Source organism: Budorcas taxicolor, chromosome 23 (genome assembly GCF_023091745.1).
Source record: "Budorcas taxicolor isolate Tak-1 chromosome 23, Takin1.1, whole genome shotgun sequence".
In the NCBI taxonomy this organism is placed as follows: domain Eukaryota; kingdom Metazoa; phylum Chordata; class Mammalia; order Artiodactyla; family Bovidae; genus Budorcas; species Budorcas taxicolor.
In genome coordinates, this window is record NC_068932.1 from 881,697 (window position 1) to 902,189 (window position 20,493).

General features: G+C 34.7%; 1 protein-coding gene across 1 annotated transcript in view; it reads left to right on the plus strand.

Annotated features, from left to right (window-relative positions):
• The window catches only part of IPMK (inositol polyphosphate multikinase), a 50,273-nt gene extending 35,898 nt beyond the window's left edge, over positions 1-14,375 (plus strand). The window contains exons 5-6 of the mRNA XM_052661180.1: positions 12,567-12,648; positions 13,753-14,375. Of these exons, the coding sequence (XP_052517140.1) occupies positions 12,567-12,648; positions 13,753-14,375 (705 nt within the window). The remainder of the gene's footprint in view (positions 1-12,566; positions 12,649-13,752) is intronic.
• Positions 14,376-20,493: the final 6,118 nt, after the last annotated feature.

Here is a 20,493-nt window from a genome sequence, read left to right on the forward strand (position 1 = left end):
GAAGGCTGACTGGAGCTTCTACATGTACTGTATACATTTTAGGAAGGCAAGAGTGAAAGCTATGAGGTCTGTTGAAATCTAGGTTAAGAAGTCACCTTCTGTCATTTTTATGAAATTATATGGGTCAAAGTATGTCACAGGGCAATCCATATTCATAGGAAGGAGAAGACTCCACTTCTGGTTGTGGAAAAAGAGAAGCCACAATATGAATGGCAGTGTGCATAAGGATGTTGAGGCCCTCTTTGCAAACAGTATGCCACAGTTAGGTAATGTGGAATGAAATTCTATAAACAAGTGATGCCTTCACTGTTTTCAAATCATTCACCCTTCCGCTTTCCTTCTCTTAGGAGATAATTTTGGCTTCTGCTTCAGAAAAAATAAGCCATTATACAGGGTTTCCTTTAATTTCCAGCTAAGAGACATACACATCTAACCTGCATATGCTTTCATTTCCTCATTATTCCTCTCTACATTGAAGAATTTTCCATCCTGCTGTCAGAGGCAGCCCTTCCCTTTGCCCTCTGGATTGTCTTTCTCTTCTGCCTCTTCTCAACCTAATATTGTTGATTCTGTCTTGTTATTTTATTTTATTTTTTATCTTCAACTTTGGTCTCTCTTTAGTTGTTTTTCCTTTTTGTTTCAAATAATGTTCAAATCACTCTCAATTGAAAAAGAAAAAAATCAAAACCCACTTTTATCCTGCTCTGTTCTGCAGCAGTGCATTTAAATTGCTTCCTCTTTGTATCCAAGCTTGTTATATTTGTTACTGTTTCCTTACTTGCCGTGCTGTATTCTTTAACCCATTTTAATCTGGCTTTAGCTTCATCATGCCTCCAGACTGGTGCCTCATGAAGGTCCCTAATGACATCTCTGTGTCACTAAATTCAAATGGCATTTTTCATTATTCATCTTACTTCACTTTTAAAAGCAGTCTTCAACATGACCATGTCCTCCTTGAAACATTCCTTTTGTGTCCATAACACTGCAGTCTCTCCTGTTTTTTCCCTAAGAGCATTTTGCAGTCTTTTTTTTTTTGCCAGCTCATTTCTTTGTTCTTTAAATATTGAGGTATTCCATTTAGTTCCATTTACTGCTTTCTGTTTCTTCTCAAGTGGTGTCCTTTATTCTCATTGATTCAGTTTCACTTACACTGATAACTCCTGAACATACATATCTAGCCTCTGGTTTTTCTGTGATCTCCTAATCTATATAGCTAACAGCCTATTCAACATTTTACTTGGATAACTTAAAGACATCTAGGACTAACTGTAAAAAACTGACTTACATCCCTTTTGCAAAATAACAACCAAAGCATTAACAGCAAATCTCTTATTCTCCGTGTCAGTGAATGACATTATCATACGTCCAGTTTTATGAAGGAGAAACCTTTTAGTACCATCATTTCTCAAAGCCATCCATCAGTTTTGTTGATCTTAATTTTCAAGCACCTGAGTCCCATTTTCAAAATTACTCCTCTCTAGACAAGTATCTTACCTCTCAATTTCAGTTTTATTCTCTCCTGGTCTGTTCTCCAAACGTTTTAAAATGTATATCTAATTTTGACATTCCTCAGCTTAAAAATTCTTCAGTTGGTTTCCATTGCCTTTATATATGTGTGTGTGTGTGTGTGTGTGTGTGTGTGTGTGTGTGTGTGTGTGTATAGACACACAGTAGAAATAAATAAGGCACTGCCTGATTTTGCTCTCTGTGTGTTATTTCCCCAGACAAATAGAGGTTCCTCTGTTTGTATTTTTTAATAACGTTTTTATTGAGATATGATTTACCCACCATTCAATTCACTCATTTAAAGTAGCAGTTCATTGGTTTAGTATACTCATAGAGTTGAGCAGCCATCAAAGTATTCAACTGTAGAACATTTTTTTCATCACCTAAAAAGAAAAGCTATACATATCAGCAGTCACTTATTTCCTTCCAACTCAGTAGCCATAGACAACTCTAATCTACTTTCTGACTGTATAGCTTTGCCTCTGCTGGACATTTCATATAAAGGGAATGAATCATGTAATACAATAGGTAGTCTTTTGTGACTGGCTTCTTTCATAATGTTTTCAGAGTTCGTCCATGTAGTTAGCACAAATCTGTATTTTATTCTTTTTTGTTTTTGTATGGATATACCACATTTTGTTTATCCATTGATCAACTTTGGGTTGTGTCCACTTTGGGACTGTTATTAATAATGCTGTTATGAACATTCATGTACAAGTTGTTACGTACATATGTTTTTTAAGGTATGTAGTTCCTGAATTTGAGATTAGTGAATGCCATGATTAAATTTAAATTTTAAAGAAACTGCCAAAGTGTTTTCCAAAGTTCTTACACCATTTTATATTTCTACCAATGATGTATAGGAGTTTCAGTTTCTCTGCATTGTTACCCAAAGCCCAAACCTTGTTATTCTGCCTCTCTTCTTTTTTTTATAACTTATTCTAGTGGGTGTAAAGTGGTATCTCATTCTGGTTTTTATTTACATTTCCCTAATGGCTCATGAAATTGAGCCTCTTTTCATGTGCTTATTTATCCATGTGCATCTCATCTTTGGAGAAATGTCTATTCTGGTCATTTGCCCACTTTTAATTTGGGTTATTTTTTTCTGTGGGTTGTTTTTTCACTTTTTTGATAATACCTTTGGAGTACAAATATTTTTTTTGAAGTCTAATTTAATTTTGCCTTTTGTTGTTTGTGCTCTTGGCTTCATGGCTAAGAAACCATTGCCTAACCTCAAAGATCACTGATCACAGCTAACATAACAATACAGTAATAATGAAAAAGTTTGAAATATTGCAAGAATTACCAGATGGGACACAGAGACATGAACTGAGGCAAATGCTGTTGGAAAAATGGCTCTGATAGACTTGTTCATTGTGTTTTCTTTTTCTTGGGTGTATAATGGTAGTTCTCTTTTTAAGTTTTTGAGGAACTTTCATACTGTTTTTTATAGTGACTGTACCAGTTTACATTCCTACTAGTAGTACTCAAGGTTTGCCTTTCCTTCATATTCTCAACAGCACTTGTTAGTTTTCCTGTCAAGTTGTCTGACTTCTTTATATGTTTTGAATATTAACCCTTTACCAGATACATTGATTTGTAGCAGGTGTTTTCTCAGAATCACACTGTCTTGTTTTTGGAGCAGGGGGGCTGTACCACATGGCTTGCTAGATCTTAGTTCCCTGATCAGGGATTGAACTCTGGTCCATGTCAGTGAAAGCACTGAGTGCTAACCACTGGACCATCAGGGAATTCCCAATAACCACACTGTTTTGATTAATGTAGCTTTGGAATAACTTTTGAAACTGGGAATTGTTAGACTTCCAACTTTGTTCTTTTCCAAGATTGTTTGGACTACCTAGGGTCCCTTCGACTTCCTCGTGAATTTTAGGATCAGTCTGTCAGTTTCTGCAAGCAAGTGTTCACCTGGGATTTTGGTAGAAATTATGTTGATCTGTAGATTAATTTGAGTTCTCCTAATTTTATTCTCATGGCTTTCCTTTGTATAGTAGTTAGCAGTTTATAATTACATATAGTTTGCTTATCTGAGAAAGGATATGATTGCAGTGTGAAATAATGAATAAGAATGAGAATATAAATATAGACTAAATTATATAATTCTAGAATATTAAAATTGGGAGATATAACTTGAGTTTTAATAGGAGTTCTATTAGGATTTTTTTTCAGATAGTTATTTCCTTAGTGTTTAGTAAATTTATTAAACTGTTCAATCACAATGGGTTTATAGGTTAGTACTAAAGATAGAGTTGGATAATTTTAGAATAAGTGTTCCAAATTTAAAAAATTTTCTTCCAAGACAATCATGCCCAATTTAAATTAAAAAACAAAACAAAACAAAATCCAAAACCAACCCTCACTGAATATACTGAAGTTTACCAAATATATAGAGGTTTGGTGGGCAAAAGAAAATGCCAATTTACGATTTCCTTATAATTAATTAATTATATGCCAGCAAAGGTCTGTATAGTCAAAGCTGTGGTTTTTCCCGTAGTTGTGTATGGATGTGAGAGTTGGACTATAAAGAAAACTGAGTGCTGAAAAATTGATGCCTTTGAACAGTGGTGTTGGAGAAGACTCTTGAGAGTCCCTTGGACTGCAAGGAAATCAAACCAGTCCATCCTAAAGGAAAAATCAGTTCTGCATGTTCATTGGAAGGAAGGTCTGATGCTGAAGCTCCAATACTTTGGCCACGTGATGTGAAGAACTGACTCATTGGAAAAGACCTTGATGCTGGGAGGGATTGTGGGTAGGAGGGAAAGGGGACGACAGAGAATGAGATGGCTGGATTGCATCACCAACTCGATGGACATGAGTTTGGGTGAACTCTGGGAGTTGGTGATGACCAGGGAGGCCTGGTGTGCTGTAGTCCATGGGGTCGGAAACAGTCAGACATGACTGAGTGACTGAACAGAACTGAATTATATATAATTACTTCTTATATAAATATAAGGAGTTTATTCATATAAATATATTTATAGGAACTTATTACATTAAGGAATTTATTGCATATAAATACATAATTTCCTTATATAAATTCCTGACATTAATTAAATCTTTTGGTTGCACTGTGAGCATGTGGGATCTTAGTTCCTTGACCAGGAATCAAAACCATGCCCTCTGCATTGGCAGCACAGGATCTTAAGCACTGGACTGCCAGGGAAGTCCCAGGAATTCCTTGTTTTTAAATTACTGTCAACAATTATACTGTTATTTCCTTGATCCCAAGATGGTATAGATGATAAGACTCACTTTGATTTAATAACAAAAGGTTTAAGATAATTTGTAACAAAAAAGAAACAAAATAGGAGCTATAAGAGCAAATCAGTCAAGAGAGGAGGAGTATAAAGTGACTTTGGAAAAGAGAGTATTTTGAATTGGCAACAGGGAAAATAGGTAGAAAACCAAGAAGCAGAGCATTTTTTGAACTAGTTGATGAAAGGTGATTGTAAGTTTATGTAAGGAGCATATATATATAGGCAGGTGGAGTGTATTTTAGCTTAAAGTATCAGACTTGAGACAAGTAAATATATCAACAGCTTGCTTTGGGACTTTCTGCCTTTTTCAAGTAGCGTTCTTAGTGGTCAACTATTAAGTGAATGAATGGTTGTTTAATTTTCCAGTTTTATATTGACTTTTTAAACATGTGCTGTATAACTATGGGGATTATTATATTTATTGGACTTCCCTGTTGGCTCAGGCAGTAAAGAATCTGCCTGCAATGCAGGAGATTTGGGTTCAATTTCTGGGTGGGGAATATCCCCTGAAGAAGAGAATGGCTAACCACTCCAGTATTCTTACCTGGAGAATTCTGTGAACAGAGAAACCTGTTGAGCTACAGTCCTTGGGGTCACAAAGAGTCAGACATGACTGAGAGACTAACACTTAAAATATTAACTGCAAATAATTGAAATACAATTTGTAGAAATTCACCTGAAATTTCTTTAAAACATGTAATTCAAGATTTTAGTTGATTTATACTTGTCATTTTCTCCCCCTCCTCATGTCTTCCAGGTTACCTTTCCTTTAAAAAAGATTAAGTATCTTTTTTGTTACCTGTTTAGATATTTTCAAGGTGGCACTGTTAACTCTTGATTTACAAACGTCTTTGTAACTGATCAAGACTGGGTAGTGGGTTGAGATTGGAGACATTCTCAGATCTCTTTACATTCTAGCTTTAACTAGTAAAGTAGAAGTAAACAGACATGCCTGAAATGATTACAGCATTGTAAATCAACTATACTTCAATAAAAAATAAATGAATAAATAAAATTAAGTAAGTAGAGAGAGAATATAAATAAAGGTGTCTCATTGAAACTAGTTAGCTTTAATCTGTAGGTGAAATCTAGATTTTTCATATGTGAAATTTAATTTAGCTCAGAAAATACATCCCTGGATAGTAGAATGGTGAAGTTTCCAGAATCCTTTTTTTTGGATTCTATAAACATTTCCTAGTTGGTAGTTTTGGAGAAGGCAATGGAAACCCACTCCAGTACTCTTGCCTGGAAAATCCCATGGGTGGAGGAGCCTGATAGGCTGCAGTCCATGGGGTCGTGAAGAGTCGGACACGACTGAAGCTACTTAGCAGGAGCAGCAGTTGGTAGTTTACATGACTGCTGCTGCTGCTAAGTAGCTTCAGTCGTGTCTGACTCTGTGCGACCCCATAGACAGAAGCCCACCAGGCTCCCCTGTCCCCGGGATTCTCCAGGCAAGAACAATGGAGTGGGTTGCCATTATATGACTGGGTACTTGAAAATTCTTCTCATTTATTTTTGTATTTAATTTTATCACATTATTTATTTTCTCAATTTCATCTTTTTATTTCAAGATAAGTGACACATGACATTGTATATGTTTGAGCTGTACAGCGTGTTGATTTGATAAATTTATATATTGCCATCTTATTGCCATATAGTATTAGCTAATACCTCTGTCACTTTGAAAATCCTCTTTTACATGTATTTCTGGGCATAGAGAACATGAGTACTTTTTAAAAAATCACTTTCTGGATATAATTAACTGTCCTTATGAAAATAATTTTTCTTGTAGTCAAATGTAATTTTAGTATATATATAAAGTGTTTTTCTTCTGTTCATAGTAACACTTTGTTCAAGATAAATTGTTTTTCTTTAAATAGGCTGCTAAATGTATGTAAAAAGGACACTGTACTATTTGGATTTTTTGAATAAAGTGAAGCATTTGAGATAGAGAGTAATTAGCCATATCATACTGAAATTATAAAATACCATTTTCTAAGGCAATGTATTCTTAATGCTTCTTAAAAATATTTAATTAAAAATTAATGAAATACATCACTGTATGGTTCAGATGCCAAAAAGTATAGAAACATATACTGCAAGAAGTCAGCCTCCCCACACAGGATATTATATTAATAGTGATTTTTTTTTCCTCACCAATGTATCCTTCCAGAGATATTTGTTCCTATATTGCAAAATCATCTACTTTGAACACTGTTCTGTATCTTGCTTTTTTTCTGTTTAACATATATATCATGGAGATTTTTCCATAGTGGCATTACCAACTGTCTGTAATGGATCTTTTGACTTGTTTCCAGTCTTTTGCTATTACGAATAACGTTTGAAATGAATGATTGGAGACCTTCCTCATTTCACCAGTGTGCTAGTGTATTTATGGAATAAGTGCCTAGAGGGGAATTGAGCTTGTATGCATTTATAATTGTGGTAGATACTGGCAATCTGCTTGATACAAAGCAGTGATTTTGAACCAGGTCAGTTCAGTCGCTCACTCGTGTCCAACTCTTTGCAATCCCATGAACTGTAGCATGGGACTATTGCAGCATTCTAACTGTTGCTTCTTAACCTGCATACAGATTTCTCAGGAGGCAGGTCAGGTAGTCTGGTATTCCCATCTCTGTAAGAATTTTCCACAGCTTGTTATCATTCACACAGTCAAAATCTTTGGCATAGTGAATAAAGCAGAAGTAGATGGTTTGAACCAGGGGCAGTTTAATTTCCCAGGGAGTCATTTGGCAGTGTCTGGAGATACTTTTCCATGGGGATTGTTTTGATCCCTGTCTCCTGTACAGTGTCACAAACCTCATTCCGTAGTTCATCAGGCACTCTATCTATCAGATCTAGGCCCTTAAAATTATTTCTCACTTCCACTGTATAATCATAAGGGATTTGATTTAGGTCATACCTGAATGATCTAGCGGTTTTCCCTACTTTCTTCAATTTAAATCTGAAATTTGTAATAAGGAGCTCATGATCTGAGCCACAGTCAGTTCCTGGTCTTGTTTTTGTTGACTGTATAGAGCTTCTCCATCTTTGGCTGCAGAGAATATAATCAATCTGATTTCGGTTTTGACCATCTGGTGATGTCCGTGTGTAGAGTCTTCTCTCGTGTTGTTGGAAAAGGATGTTTGCTATGACCAGTGCATTTTCTTGGCAAAACTCTATTACTTTGCCCTACTTCATTCTGCATTCCAAGGCCAAATTTGCCTGTTACTCTAGGTGTTTCTTGACTTCCTACTTTTGCATTCCAGTCCCCTGTAATGAAAAGGACATCTTTTTAAGGAGTTAGTTCTAAAAGGTCTTGTAGGTCTTCGAAGAACCATTCAACTTCAGCATTACTGGTTGGGGCATAGACTTGGAATACCATGATATTGAATGGTTTGCCTTGGAGACTAACAGAAATCATTCTGTCGTTTTTGAGATTGCATCCAAGTACTGCATTTTGGACTCTTTCATTGACCGCGATGGCTACTCCATTTCTTCTGAGGGATTCCTGCCCGCAGTAGTAAATATAATGGTCATCTGAGTTAAATTCACCCATTCCAGTCCATTTTAGTTCGCTGATTCCTAGAATGTCGACATTCATGCTTGCATCTCTTGTTTGACCACTTCCAATTTGCCTTGATTGATTGACCTGACAGTCCAGGTTCCTATGCAGTATTGCTGTTTAGAGCATCGGACCTTGCTTCTGTCACCAGTTACATCCACAGCTGGGTATTGTTTTTGCTTTGGCTCCATCCCTTCATTCTTTCTGAAGTTATTTCTCCACTGATCTTCTTAGCATATTGGGTGCCTACTGACCTGGGGATTTCCTCTTTCAGTATCCTATCATTTTGCCTTTTCATACTGTTCATGGGGTTCTCATGGCAAGAATACTGAAGTGGTTTGCCATTCTCTTCTCCAGTGGACGACATTCTGTCATACCTCTCCACCATGACCCGCTCGCCCTGGATTGCCCCACGGGCATGGCTTAGTTTCATTGAGTTAGACAAGGCTGTGGTCCTAGTGTGATTGGACTGACTAGTTTTCTGTGAGTATGGTTTCAGTGTGTCTGCCAAATTCAGACTTAAATTGAAGAAAGTAGGGAAAACCACTAGACCATTCAGGTATGACCTAAATCAAATCGCTTATGATTATACAGTGGAAGTGAGAAATAGATTTAAGGGCCTAGATCTGATAGATAGAGTGCCTGATGAACTATGGAATGAGGTGTGTGACATTGTACAGGAGACAGGGATCAAAACCATCCCCATGGAAAAGAAATGCAAAAAAGCAAAATGGCTGTCTGGGAAGGGCTTACAAATAGCTGTGAAAAGAAGAGAAGCAAAAAGCAAAGGAGAAAAGGAAAGATATAAGCATCTGAATGCAGAGTTCCAAAGAATAGCAAGAAGAGGTAAGAAATCCTTCTTCAGCGATCAGTGCAAAGAAATAGAGGAAAAGAACAGAATGGGAAAGATTAGCGATCTCTTCAAGAAAATTAGAGATACCAAGGGAACATTTCATGCAAAGATGGGCTCGATAAAGGACAGAAATGGTATGGACCTAACAGAAGCAGAAGATATTAAGAAGAGGTGTCAAGAATACACAGAAGAACTGTACAAAAAAGATCTTCATGACCCAGCTAATGACGATGGTGTGATCACTCATCTAGAGCCAGACATCCTGGAATGTGAAGTCAAGTGGGCCTTAGGAAGCATCACTACGAACGAAGCTAGTGGAGGTGATGGAATTCCAGTGAGCTATTTTAAATCCTGAAAGATGATGCTGTGAAAGTGCTGCACTCAGTGTGCCAGCAAATTTGCTCAGCAGTGGCCACAAGACTGGAAAAGGTCAGTTTTTATTCCAATCACAAAGAAAGGCAATGCCAAAGAATGCTCAAGCTACCGCACAGTTGCACTCATCTCACATGTTAGTAAAGTAATGCTCAAAATTCTCCAAGCCAGGCTTCAGCAATATGTGAACCATGAACTTCCTGATGTTCAAGCTGGTTTTAGAAAAGGCAGAGGAACCAGAGATCAAATTGCCAACATCTGGTGGATCATGGAAAAAGCAAGGGAGTTCCAGAGAAACATCTACTTCTGCTTTATTGACTATGCCAAAGCCTTTGACTGTGTGGATCACAATAAACTGTGGAATATTCTGAAAGAGATGGGAATACCAGACCACCTGACCTGCCTCTTGAGAAATCTGTATGCAGGTTAGGAAGCAACAGTTAGAACTGGACATGGAACAACAGACTGGTTCCAAATAGGAAAAGGAGTACGTTAAGGCTGTATATTGTCACCTTGCTTATTTATCTTATATGCAGAGTGCATCATGAGAAACGCTGGGCTGGAAGAAACAGAAGCTGGAATCAAGATTGCCGGGAAAAATATCAATAACCTCAGATATGCAGATGACACCACCCTTATGGCAGAAAGTGAAGAGGAACTAAAAAAGCCTCTTGATGAAAGTGAAAGTGGAGAGTGAAAAAGTTGGCCTAAAGCTCAACATTCAGAAAACGAAGATCATGGCATCCGGTCCCATCACTTCATGGGAAATAGATGGGGAACAGTGGAAACAGTGTCAGACTTTATTTTTTTGGGCTCCAGAATCACTGCAGATGGTGACTGCAGCCATGAAATTAAAAGACACTTGCTCCTTGGAAGAAAAGTTATGAGCAACCTAGATAGCATATTCAAAAGCAGAGACATTACTTTGCCGACTAAGGTCCATCTAGTCAAGGCTATGGTTTTCCAGTAGTCATGTATGGATGTGAGCATTTTACTGTGAAGAAAGCTGAGTGCTGAAGAATTGCTGCTTTTGAACTGCGGTGTTGGAGAAGACTCTTGAGAGTCCCTTGGACTGCAAGGAGATCCAACCAGTCCATTCTGAAGATGATCAGCCGTGGGATTTCTTTGGAAGGAATGATGCTAAAGCTGAAACTCCAATACTTTGGCCACCTCATGTGAAGAGTTGACTGATTGGAAAAGACTTTGATGCTGAGGGGGATTGGGGGCAGGAGGAGAAGGGGACGACAGAGGATGAGATGGCTGGATGGCATCACTGCCTCGATGAACGTGAATCTGAGTGAACTCCTGGGAGTTGGTGATAGAAAGGGAGTTCTGGCGTGCTGGGATTCATGGGGTCTCAAAGAGTCGGACATGACTGAGCGACTGAACTGAACTGAACTTGAGATACTTTTGTTTGCCACAGTTTTGGGATAGTCAGTTTTCCTGGTATGTTTGAGACCTGATTTTAGTGAACTCTTCAGATTCCATTCTTCATTTTCCCATGAGTAAACATGCTCTTTGTTCATCAGATACATTTCAAATACCTTTTTTTTTTTTTCTGTTTGTCTTTTGATATTTGAATGGCAAAAACACTATCAACATTTTAAAAAGCATATTGTATGTGGTAGATTGAGGTTTAGTTGGAAATGCCTTCCCTGGTTACCAGTTATTTAAGGATTCTGCCATCTTTAGGTAGGAAGGCATTTTAACTTTCAGTTATAAGATAAATTCTTATAAGCTAACGTATAGCATAGTGGCTACAAGTGTGCTAAGTCGCTTCAGTTTTGTCCAACTCTTTGCGACCCTGTGGACTGTAGCCTGCCAGGCTCCTCTGTCCATGGGATTCTCCAGGCAAAAATATTGGAGTAGGTTGCCATCTCCTCCTCCAGGGGATCTTTCTGACCCAGAGATTGTAGCTGCGTCTCTTATGTCTCCTGCATTTGCAGGTAGGTTCTTTACCAGCAGTGTCACCAGTTAATAATACAATTTTCTTGAAATTGGCTGAGAGTAGATCTTATATACACACTAAAAATTAGTTAACTGTATGAAGTGGTGCGTGTGTTTATTTTCTTGATCTTAGTAATCAATCTACTATGGTTAGTTTTAATTTAGTTGCTTAGTTGTGTCCGACTCTTTGAGACCCTATGGGCTGCAGCACACCAGGCCTCCCTGTCCAACCCACTTCAGTATCCTTGCCTGGTAGGAGGTACAAAGGAGCCTGGTAGGCCACAGTCCATGGGGGTCTCAAAGAGTGAGACATAAATGACCGATTAACACTTTCACTTTTCCATATAATCTCTTTTACATTTTATCTTACAAGTACTTTGCACATAAGGTTCATGCCTTCTGTTTATTCCTTTGTTTTATTTCTTAACTTGATTTATAAATGGAGTCTTACATTTTCTAGTCAGTTGTCTGTATATATGAAAGGTTATTTTCTATTTACTAATTTGTACTGTCACCATTTCAGGTTTTTATTGTTTGTGTTAACTTTTTAAATTGATTTTTCCAATTATATAACCATTATGTACAAAGGGTAATATTTTTTTCCTCCTTTTCAAATTATGCCTCTTATTTCTTTGTAATCTATTTGGATTTGCTAGAAGCTCTGGAACAATATTAGGTAATAATAATGATAAAAGGTATTGTAGTAGAGTAGTTTTTGTGGAAGTTTCTTCTATTTTAAGACAGATACTTCCTTATTTCATTTTTAAACTTGAGACTAACTTTTGATGGATTGAAATGGATAATTTTTTCATATTGGAAATACTTAACTATCTTTTTAGAGAGTTTTCATCAGTAGTGGATATAAATATGCTAAATGCCTTTTCAGCATCATTGATATGACACTATGACTCTCTTTTTTCATCTTAAATCCGTTAGAATGCGTTATGTGAGTAGATCTTCTCATCTTTAGCCATCCTTTCATTGCTGGGATAAAACCCCCAGGATTAAGGAGTATTCATTTTTAATATTCAGTATTTTTTTCTGACAGGTTTATCATGTTCATTCTGATAGCTATGAGACAAAAAACCAGCACTATGGAAGAAGCTTAACAAAAGAAACTCTAAAGGATGGTAAGGATTGAAAAACCATACTTCAGTGCTTTTTATTATTATAGAATTAATCAGAATAATTCTAAAGTGATTTCAGTTTTAATTCTTCTTTGGTGTAGTGATTTAATTCTCAATACTGTCTTAACATATATACTTCTAAAATGTGTATGGCCAAGATATTATAAAAGCAATGATAAAAGACTTCCATATATAATGTTCTGTTAAAGTTTATTACTAACTGTACCCAGGATGAGGAAGAAGTTGAGTAGTGTAAATAGTTGAAAAAATGTTTATGCTTACAAAATACTCGTCTACGATGTACTCTTAACAGTTGATATTTGCCTTAGTAAACTTAACCAATAGCAAGATAACATTTAGATTGGCTCTATACTAAAATATTTCTCAGGCCAATATGAATATATATTTTTAGCAGTTTTTATACCAAAGTAGGGGAACAGCAAAAATCAAATTCCATGAATTCCCAAATATGATAAAATATGCATTATTTAAATAATTTTAAGAGGCCTAATATGATAGGTTAAAACATTAAGTCTCAATATTGAATAACATACTTAACTTGGTCCTACTGCTAGTCTCCAAAGTGAACTCACCTTTTGTGAAAAGGCTGGTTTAATTAGTATTGTTGAGAGCATAAAAAATTAAGTACAGCTATGATTTGGTATTTTGGTAATGGGCTGTTGACATAATTGAAAATGATTATGCTTTGACTCTAGGTTCTAGATTAGTTCATGATTCTAACAAACATATAGATAGTCTTACTATAAAATTCTTCATAGTAGCAAATGAAGCAAATCTTGGAATCCTGTTCCTTAAGAGAATATATATAGATGGCACTAAACTAGTAGTCTACCTGTAGTAAATTTCTTGTCTAAATAATGTATTTTGCTTTACTTAAGTGTCATTTGTATGTTTTCTAAGAAGAACATCTTCACCAGAAATTAAGTTGAGCTCTAAGATTCTGTGTTTAACTGGAATTCTTATCTGTTTACTTAATTGCAGGGGCTGATGGGAGAAAGTTTAATAATTGTATCTAAGATGAAATTACTTCCCAAGTGATGGTTATTACATAATTTCATTATAATCCTAGTATTTTCCTTCTTATAGGAGTCTCCCATTTTTTTCATAATGGATTCTGCTTAAGAAGAGATGCTATTGCTGCCAGTATTCAGAAGATTGAGAAAATTCTCCAGTGGTTTGAAAGCCAGAAGCAGCTTAACTTTTATGCAAGTTCATTACTGTTTGTTTATGAAGGTTCATCTCAGCCAACTACTACAAAATTGAATGACAGGACTTTGGCAGAAAAGTTTTTGTCCAAAGGTCAGCTCTCAGACACAGATGTACTGGAGTACAATAATAACTTTCATGTGTTAAATTATACAGCAAATGGAAAAATAGAAGCTTCAGTGGGTAAAAGCTTGTCCAAAATGTATGCTTGTCACAGAAAAATGTATTCAAAAAAGCATCACAGTCAGACTTCATTGAAAGTTGAAAATATAGAGCAAGACAATGGGTGGAAAAGCATGTCACAAGAGCGTTTAAACGGAAATGTACTTTCCCAACTGGAAAAAGTTTTCTACCATCTTCCCACTGGTTGTCAAGAGACTGCAGAAGTAGAAGTGAGAATGATAGACTTTGCTCATGTGTTCCCTAGCAACACAGTAGATGAGGGATATGTTTATGGGCTGAAGCATTTAATTACTGTACTGCAGAGCATATTAGACAATTGAATCTTTTGCTGCAGTCTTTTAAAGGGGTGGGGCAATCATAACAAAGAGCAGCAGTTAATAACTCTGCACTTGTAATGCTGTGTAAAAAATTTGTATTGTGAGTCTACATTTTGTCTTTATACTTTTGGTAGAAGAGTTAACTTTTTTATAATCTTACTCAGGAAAACTAATTATTTGTTCATTAAAAAACTAAAGAGTAAAGAAACTTAGGAATGTTATGCAGGGAATGTGGTGGTACGTGGCTTAAATGTCTGTTGGCTCAAGCAAAATGCAAACTATTATTCAATCATAATGAGTCTAGTTTGTTTTCTGTAGCCATTTATCATGAAACCTCTGTCTACCTGGCCATGGTGAGCCATATCTATAACTCATTACATTATTAAAACACTTAAAAAAATGTAGAAAGCATAGGCTGATATCCTTAGTATTGCTATGTATGAAGTTATTAAAACTGGAGAGAATTCTACAGAAAAAAGTTATTCTTTAGGTTTTGTATTAAAAGTTCAAACCAGCATATCAAAAGGTGCTTCTTAGTAAAATGATTTAGAATTATTGCATTCCAAAAGCAGATTTTTTCCTTTCATTTTCACTTATATACATACTTCATGAAAAAGATCATTGAAATGGATAAAAACAACAACAACAAAAGTCTTAAAATTAAGGGCACTTATTAGTCTTGCCAGGGTTAGGGAAAAGAGAAGATATTTGCCAGGAACAAAATATTTTTTTTTAAATGTTTAATTTATGAGAAAATTGGAATATGTATTTACTACATTGTGACAAGTATTTATAAACCATAAAGTACCTTGCCTTTTACTCTGTAGCTTCAAAAAGATGGATGATTGAAGCTCTTTTTGTTTCCCCTTTAAATAACTCATTTTGAGGTTTTTCTTTTATAATTCATGTATTTATATGTGCCCGTTCAGTTAAGCAGTGGTATGACTGTATGTTGCTAAAAAGCGTTTTTCAAAATTCTAATAAGCAGTGAAGGACAACATTCAGTTGTCAAAAATACCGTGTGTAAATTAGTACATCATACAGAGCTTGGTGCATATCTAAATTCATGCTTCTGTTTCATTCTTACTCAAAACAGTTTTATATCATATTCAAGAGAGAGATTATAATTTAATTTCATGAAAGGGGCAGTGCTAATTTTCTTGGAAAAAGTAGATCTGTAAGTATTATCTCTGTTTCACATTCACCACCTTAAAAAAAAAAAAAACACGTTATTTTCAGAAACATTTAAAACTTTGAAATTAAATTTGCAAAAATGTTAAATGTTTGTTTTCATTGAACTTTGATTTACCAGCAAAATGTCTTAAGTAATTAACAGTCTTGTCATATTCTTGGAAGTTGTTTTAGAGTTGTGAACTGTTAGACTCTTCCCTTTCTTTCCCCCTCAGAATTAAAATACCCTTTTTTAGTGTGAAGGAAAGTATCACAGTTTTATCTCACCTTCCCAGCCCTCTCTCTGAATGTATTTTTGTAATCATCTGAGCACAAAGAGAAGTATGAAATTAATTCTATGCTTAGTAAATTTATTAAGCTTGTATACCTTTAAAATTCACATGCATTTATTATAGCAAAATTTGATTATTTTACATTTTTTATTTAGGGTCAGTGTAGGTATTTTCCATAAGGACTTCGTATGCTTGCCTATTGCCTAAATGGGTATTGCTGTAGCTTTTTTTGTGGGGATGAAATTCAAGTCATAGTGAATAGAAATTTTGTTTTGCTTTTTTTGTCCTACAGTGTGGACTTTTGTTGTTGTTGTTACTTGGATAGTAATTCAGTAAATCTTAAGCTCAGATAATTAAACACTATTTTGAATCTTAACAAGATACTTTTTAGTATGGGATAGTATCAACCTATTACAATGAATTAATAAATTTAAGTATTATCATATTTTTTGTGCATTTTAGCTCAGTAAAATGTGAATCTGTTGTTCCAGATTTTCTTTATCCATATTTAGAAATGATAGATTTGTAAAATCAGTGTCTTACCTTTTTGATAGATAATGTTTTGTTTTTATAAAATGAGAAATACTTTTATCTTTTGTTCTTCAGGGAAGGGATTCACCTTTTATTCTGTTTACATTTTTTTTTTAATCACTGTTATTCATTTGGTGTTATTGTATAAGTAAGCTTACATGTAAGAGAACAAGTATTGGTTTTTGTTTATCTACATGTGACTATTTTATTGTCTAGTCCAGTCATTTAACATTATGCTGAAATTTACCACTGTGGGGATGAAAGATCACTAGTCACCAAGCATATTTAAACATTTAAATCTTTAAGAAATAATAATAAGGATATAGTTTGGGTTAATAGGATTACCATAGTTTCTTCTCCCTAGAAATCATAAATAATGATTTTTGTGTATTTCTTATGAAATACACTCATGAAAAAGACTTTAATTATGGATAGTGAATAATACATTTCTCTAATAAAAATTTAAATTGTATAATAGTTTTATAATAAAGTATTTACAGTAATCAGTATTTTAATATGGATTAAAGTTACATAGATTCAGATAAATTTAAAATTGATGATAAATGCTAAATATTTTATCTAAATAGTTTTTCAAGAAACAGTTGTGAAAATGTGTGTATTAAATGACTCTAAACTGGAGCATGTGGTATTTTCAACTCTGTATTCATTATTTGTTTACTGTGTCTGGAAATTGTACTTTCTGTGCCTCTTTACACTACAATTTGCTATTGTGGGGCTTCAGATTGTGTTCAACTGAATAAGATTTTTTTAAAATTTTAATTGAGTATAATTTACTGTTTTATGATTTCCAAGACGATCTTCATATCTCTGTACCATATATATATGTATTATATATCAAATTTATAATGTAACTTAAGATAAAATTACTTTTCAGAGGTATTTCAGTTGCAGTTTTCTCATTTCATGCAACTGAAAACACTTTTGTTTCTAGGATTTGGAATATTAAAGAACATGTAGGATGAAAAAAAATGGTAGAACAATGAAAGAATTTTATTTGTGAAATTACAGAAATTTTGTCCACTATTTTAAAGCATTGTCATCATTTTAGTACCATCTGCTCTTAGTAGTTTGGCATTTGATACTGTAAAATTTGATTTGCTTTAAAAATTGTTTACAGTGCTTTGTAATAATCTTCCTTATCCAGTGCCTTTAACCTTGATTTGATATATTTGTAGCCTTGGTTATCCTTCCTTACATCCTGTAATATCTTCATAGCCTACACTTATATTTTAAAAAAAAAGTCACTTTGGTCAAGTGAAGAAGTAGCAATTATCTGCCAGTGCTTTGGGAAAATATGTAATGTTGTCTATGGAGGCCAGGCATCTTAGTTCATTCAGAAATATAAATGGGACAAACATTTTTAACCCCTGAATATATAGTTGTGATCCAATCAGACAAAGCCCTAATACTTGCAACATTCTGTCTAGATTGACTGGGTTCAGGGCTAAATGAAAATAGAGATATGGAGAAATGCTTATTTAAAGGTAATAGTTAACTAACATTCAACTTCATGGGAAGATAAGTAATTGAGTTGAGATGAAGCAACTAACAATATGTTAGAGGTTAAAAATAATAGATTGCCGCATTGTACCCTCTATTTGACATTTGAGTTCAGCTGTAATTATTGATAGCATTAAAAGGCCTTAATTTTTCTTGCTGGTAAAGGTACGTGTACTTAGACTGATCATTTAGAGTAGTATTTTAACATAGTATTACTGTGAAAAACATTCCATTACAAATTCACAAGCAAATTACTGCACGTTTAAAAAATTGTACTTTTCAGTTTACTGCAAGTATTTTAGACCTCTGTCTTCAAATCATAGGTATTTTAATTTGGCAATGAATATGAAATTACTTTTTGACTTAAATGGTCATATTACTAAAATGCTTATTAATATTTTAGGAAGGTTGGAATCTCCATGTTTTTGGATTTAATATTTAAATTCTTATTACTTATTTTGATAGTATTTAGTAAGAAGAAATAGTACCCATGCAATTAAACAAATTAGAATATACTGTAAAGAATTGCTTTTTTTTTTTAATTGTTGAAATTTGTCATCACTGGGGTTAAATTTTGGCCTGGTATTCACTTACAATATACATTAACACATTTAATTATGAAGTAAAATAGTCTTAAGTATGATGTATGATACACCTATATATAAATGAAAATGGCGTGCACAAAGACACTTTACTGTGGGAACTGAACTGGAAGATTTATGAAAGCATGTGAAATTGCACCTAAAATTGTGTTGTTAGTGACTATGCTAAATTTATTGTACTTGATGAATGAATGTATTTAGTCTAGTCAAAGTTACTTTGGTTTAAATGTCTAAACAATGTCTTTTTTAAAAAGTGTAATTTGTACTATTGATGAGGGGGGTATTCTTGGACTGCAGGGGTTGTTGTCAATGTGTGATTTGTGTTTTTATAGTGTCATCTAATGTGATATACCAGTTTTTATATAAGTGATATTTAGGTAATTCTAATAACTGTATATTTGACCATTTATTAAAATGTTTTGCATTGGAGCTTTTTTCAGTAATTGTGATATGCTCACAGATTCCTGGTAATTTGAAAATAACTTACTTATTCAACAGATATTTGAGTACATGTTATATACCAAAAACTATAGGAATCATTGGGGAGTCAAAGATAGTTAAGACAAAATATTAATAGAAGCGTATGCATTGGAAATGAAAAAGTATGTAGACTATTTTGTATTAATATTTTTTTCTATCTTTGGAATCAGCCTAGTAGGAGGAATAGACTATAAGAGAAAAATACTGACTTAACTGTGAAAATATATACTATAATTTAAAACTTCAGATATAGGTAAGATATTTTTGCATGCATTTGAAATTTCATGAGTCACTTAGTCTTTCATTCATTAATTAAAGAGAGCACAATCTGACATCTATCTACCCTGTATCATGCACTGTATTTGGCTTTGGAGATTCTAAAAAGCTGAATAAGGGATCTAGTACTTGGCCTCAAGATATACACTGTCTGATAGAAGAAAAACATGTAAATGTGGGGAAAATGTTACTGGGGCTATGATGCATATTTATCAATATCCAGCAAAGATGGAGAAGGGGAATCAGTTCTGATGGCATGTAAGAGGGTGAACACTTCACAGAAATTGGGAGTCAAAGCTCTCAAAGGTTGTGTGGTATTACTGATGCCTGCTGCTGTGCACTGTAGGGAGAAGCAGTGCTGTGTGAAGTACACTCCTTCAGTATCTTTGGGATTGGTTTCAGAAGCCCCCACAGATACCAAATCCACAGGTCAAGCCCCTCATATAAAATGGCTAGTACAGTCAGCAGTCCATATTCATGGGTTTCAAATCCATAGATATAGAGGGCCTGCAAACCATATGTAAGTGGACACACCCAATTGAAACCTATAGTCTTTTTAAGACAGGCTCTTTAAGGAAGAAGGAAAAAAAAAGACTGCCTGCCTAACCACTGAAAACAATAGGGAAATCCACTGCCATGGTCTCCAAGTTATGGCTAAGTATAAGAACTAAATAGAGCCTGAAATGAAATAATAAATGAAAATAATAGTAGTATAATTAAGAGTGAAAAGTAATCACCTGGAGATTTTTTAAAAAATGCAGATTCTGATTCAGCATGTTTGGATGGGGTTTGTGATATTCCTGATTCATGGATCACACTGAATAGCAAGGTTTTCAAAATGTTTTTGTGTAAGGTAGAGTGTATAGTGGAACTTTATCCAAGAAATAGAGCCATTTGAAAGCTAGAAGAGTTCTGGGAAAGAAAATGGTTTACAGTGTGAGAAAATAGAATCAACAAGGGTTCAAGGTAATGGCCATTCTGTCAGGCCATTAAACCTTCCTTTCGCAACAGATCTTAAGAATTCTGTAATCAAATCATAGACATTCATTTTCTATTATTTGCATGTGAATGTTGACTAATTTGCCAAGTGAAGAAAACATCCTATATATGCTTGATAATTATGTTGTACTTGCCATCTAACAACATTCTAGAAGTGCTTTAGGCATAAATAACATGGTATCATTGGCTTAGATACTCTGAAATAGTCAGATCTGTGTGTTTTTAAGAGAAGTTAGTTAAAATTGTTAT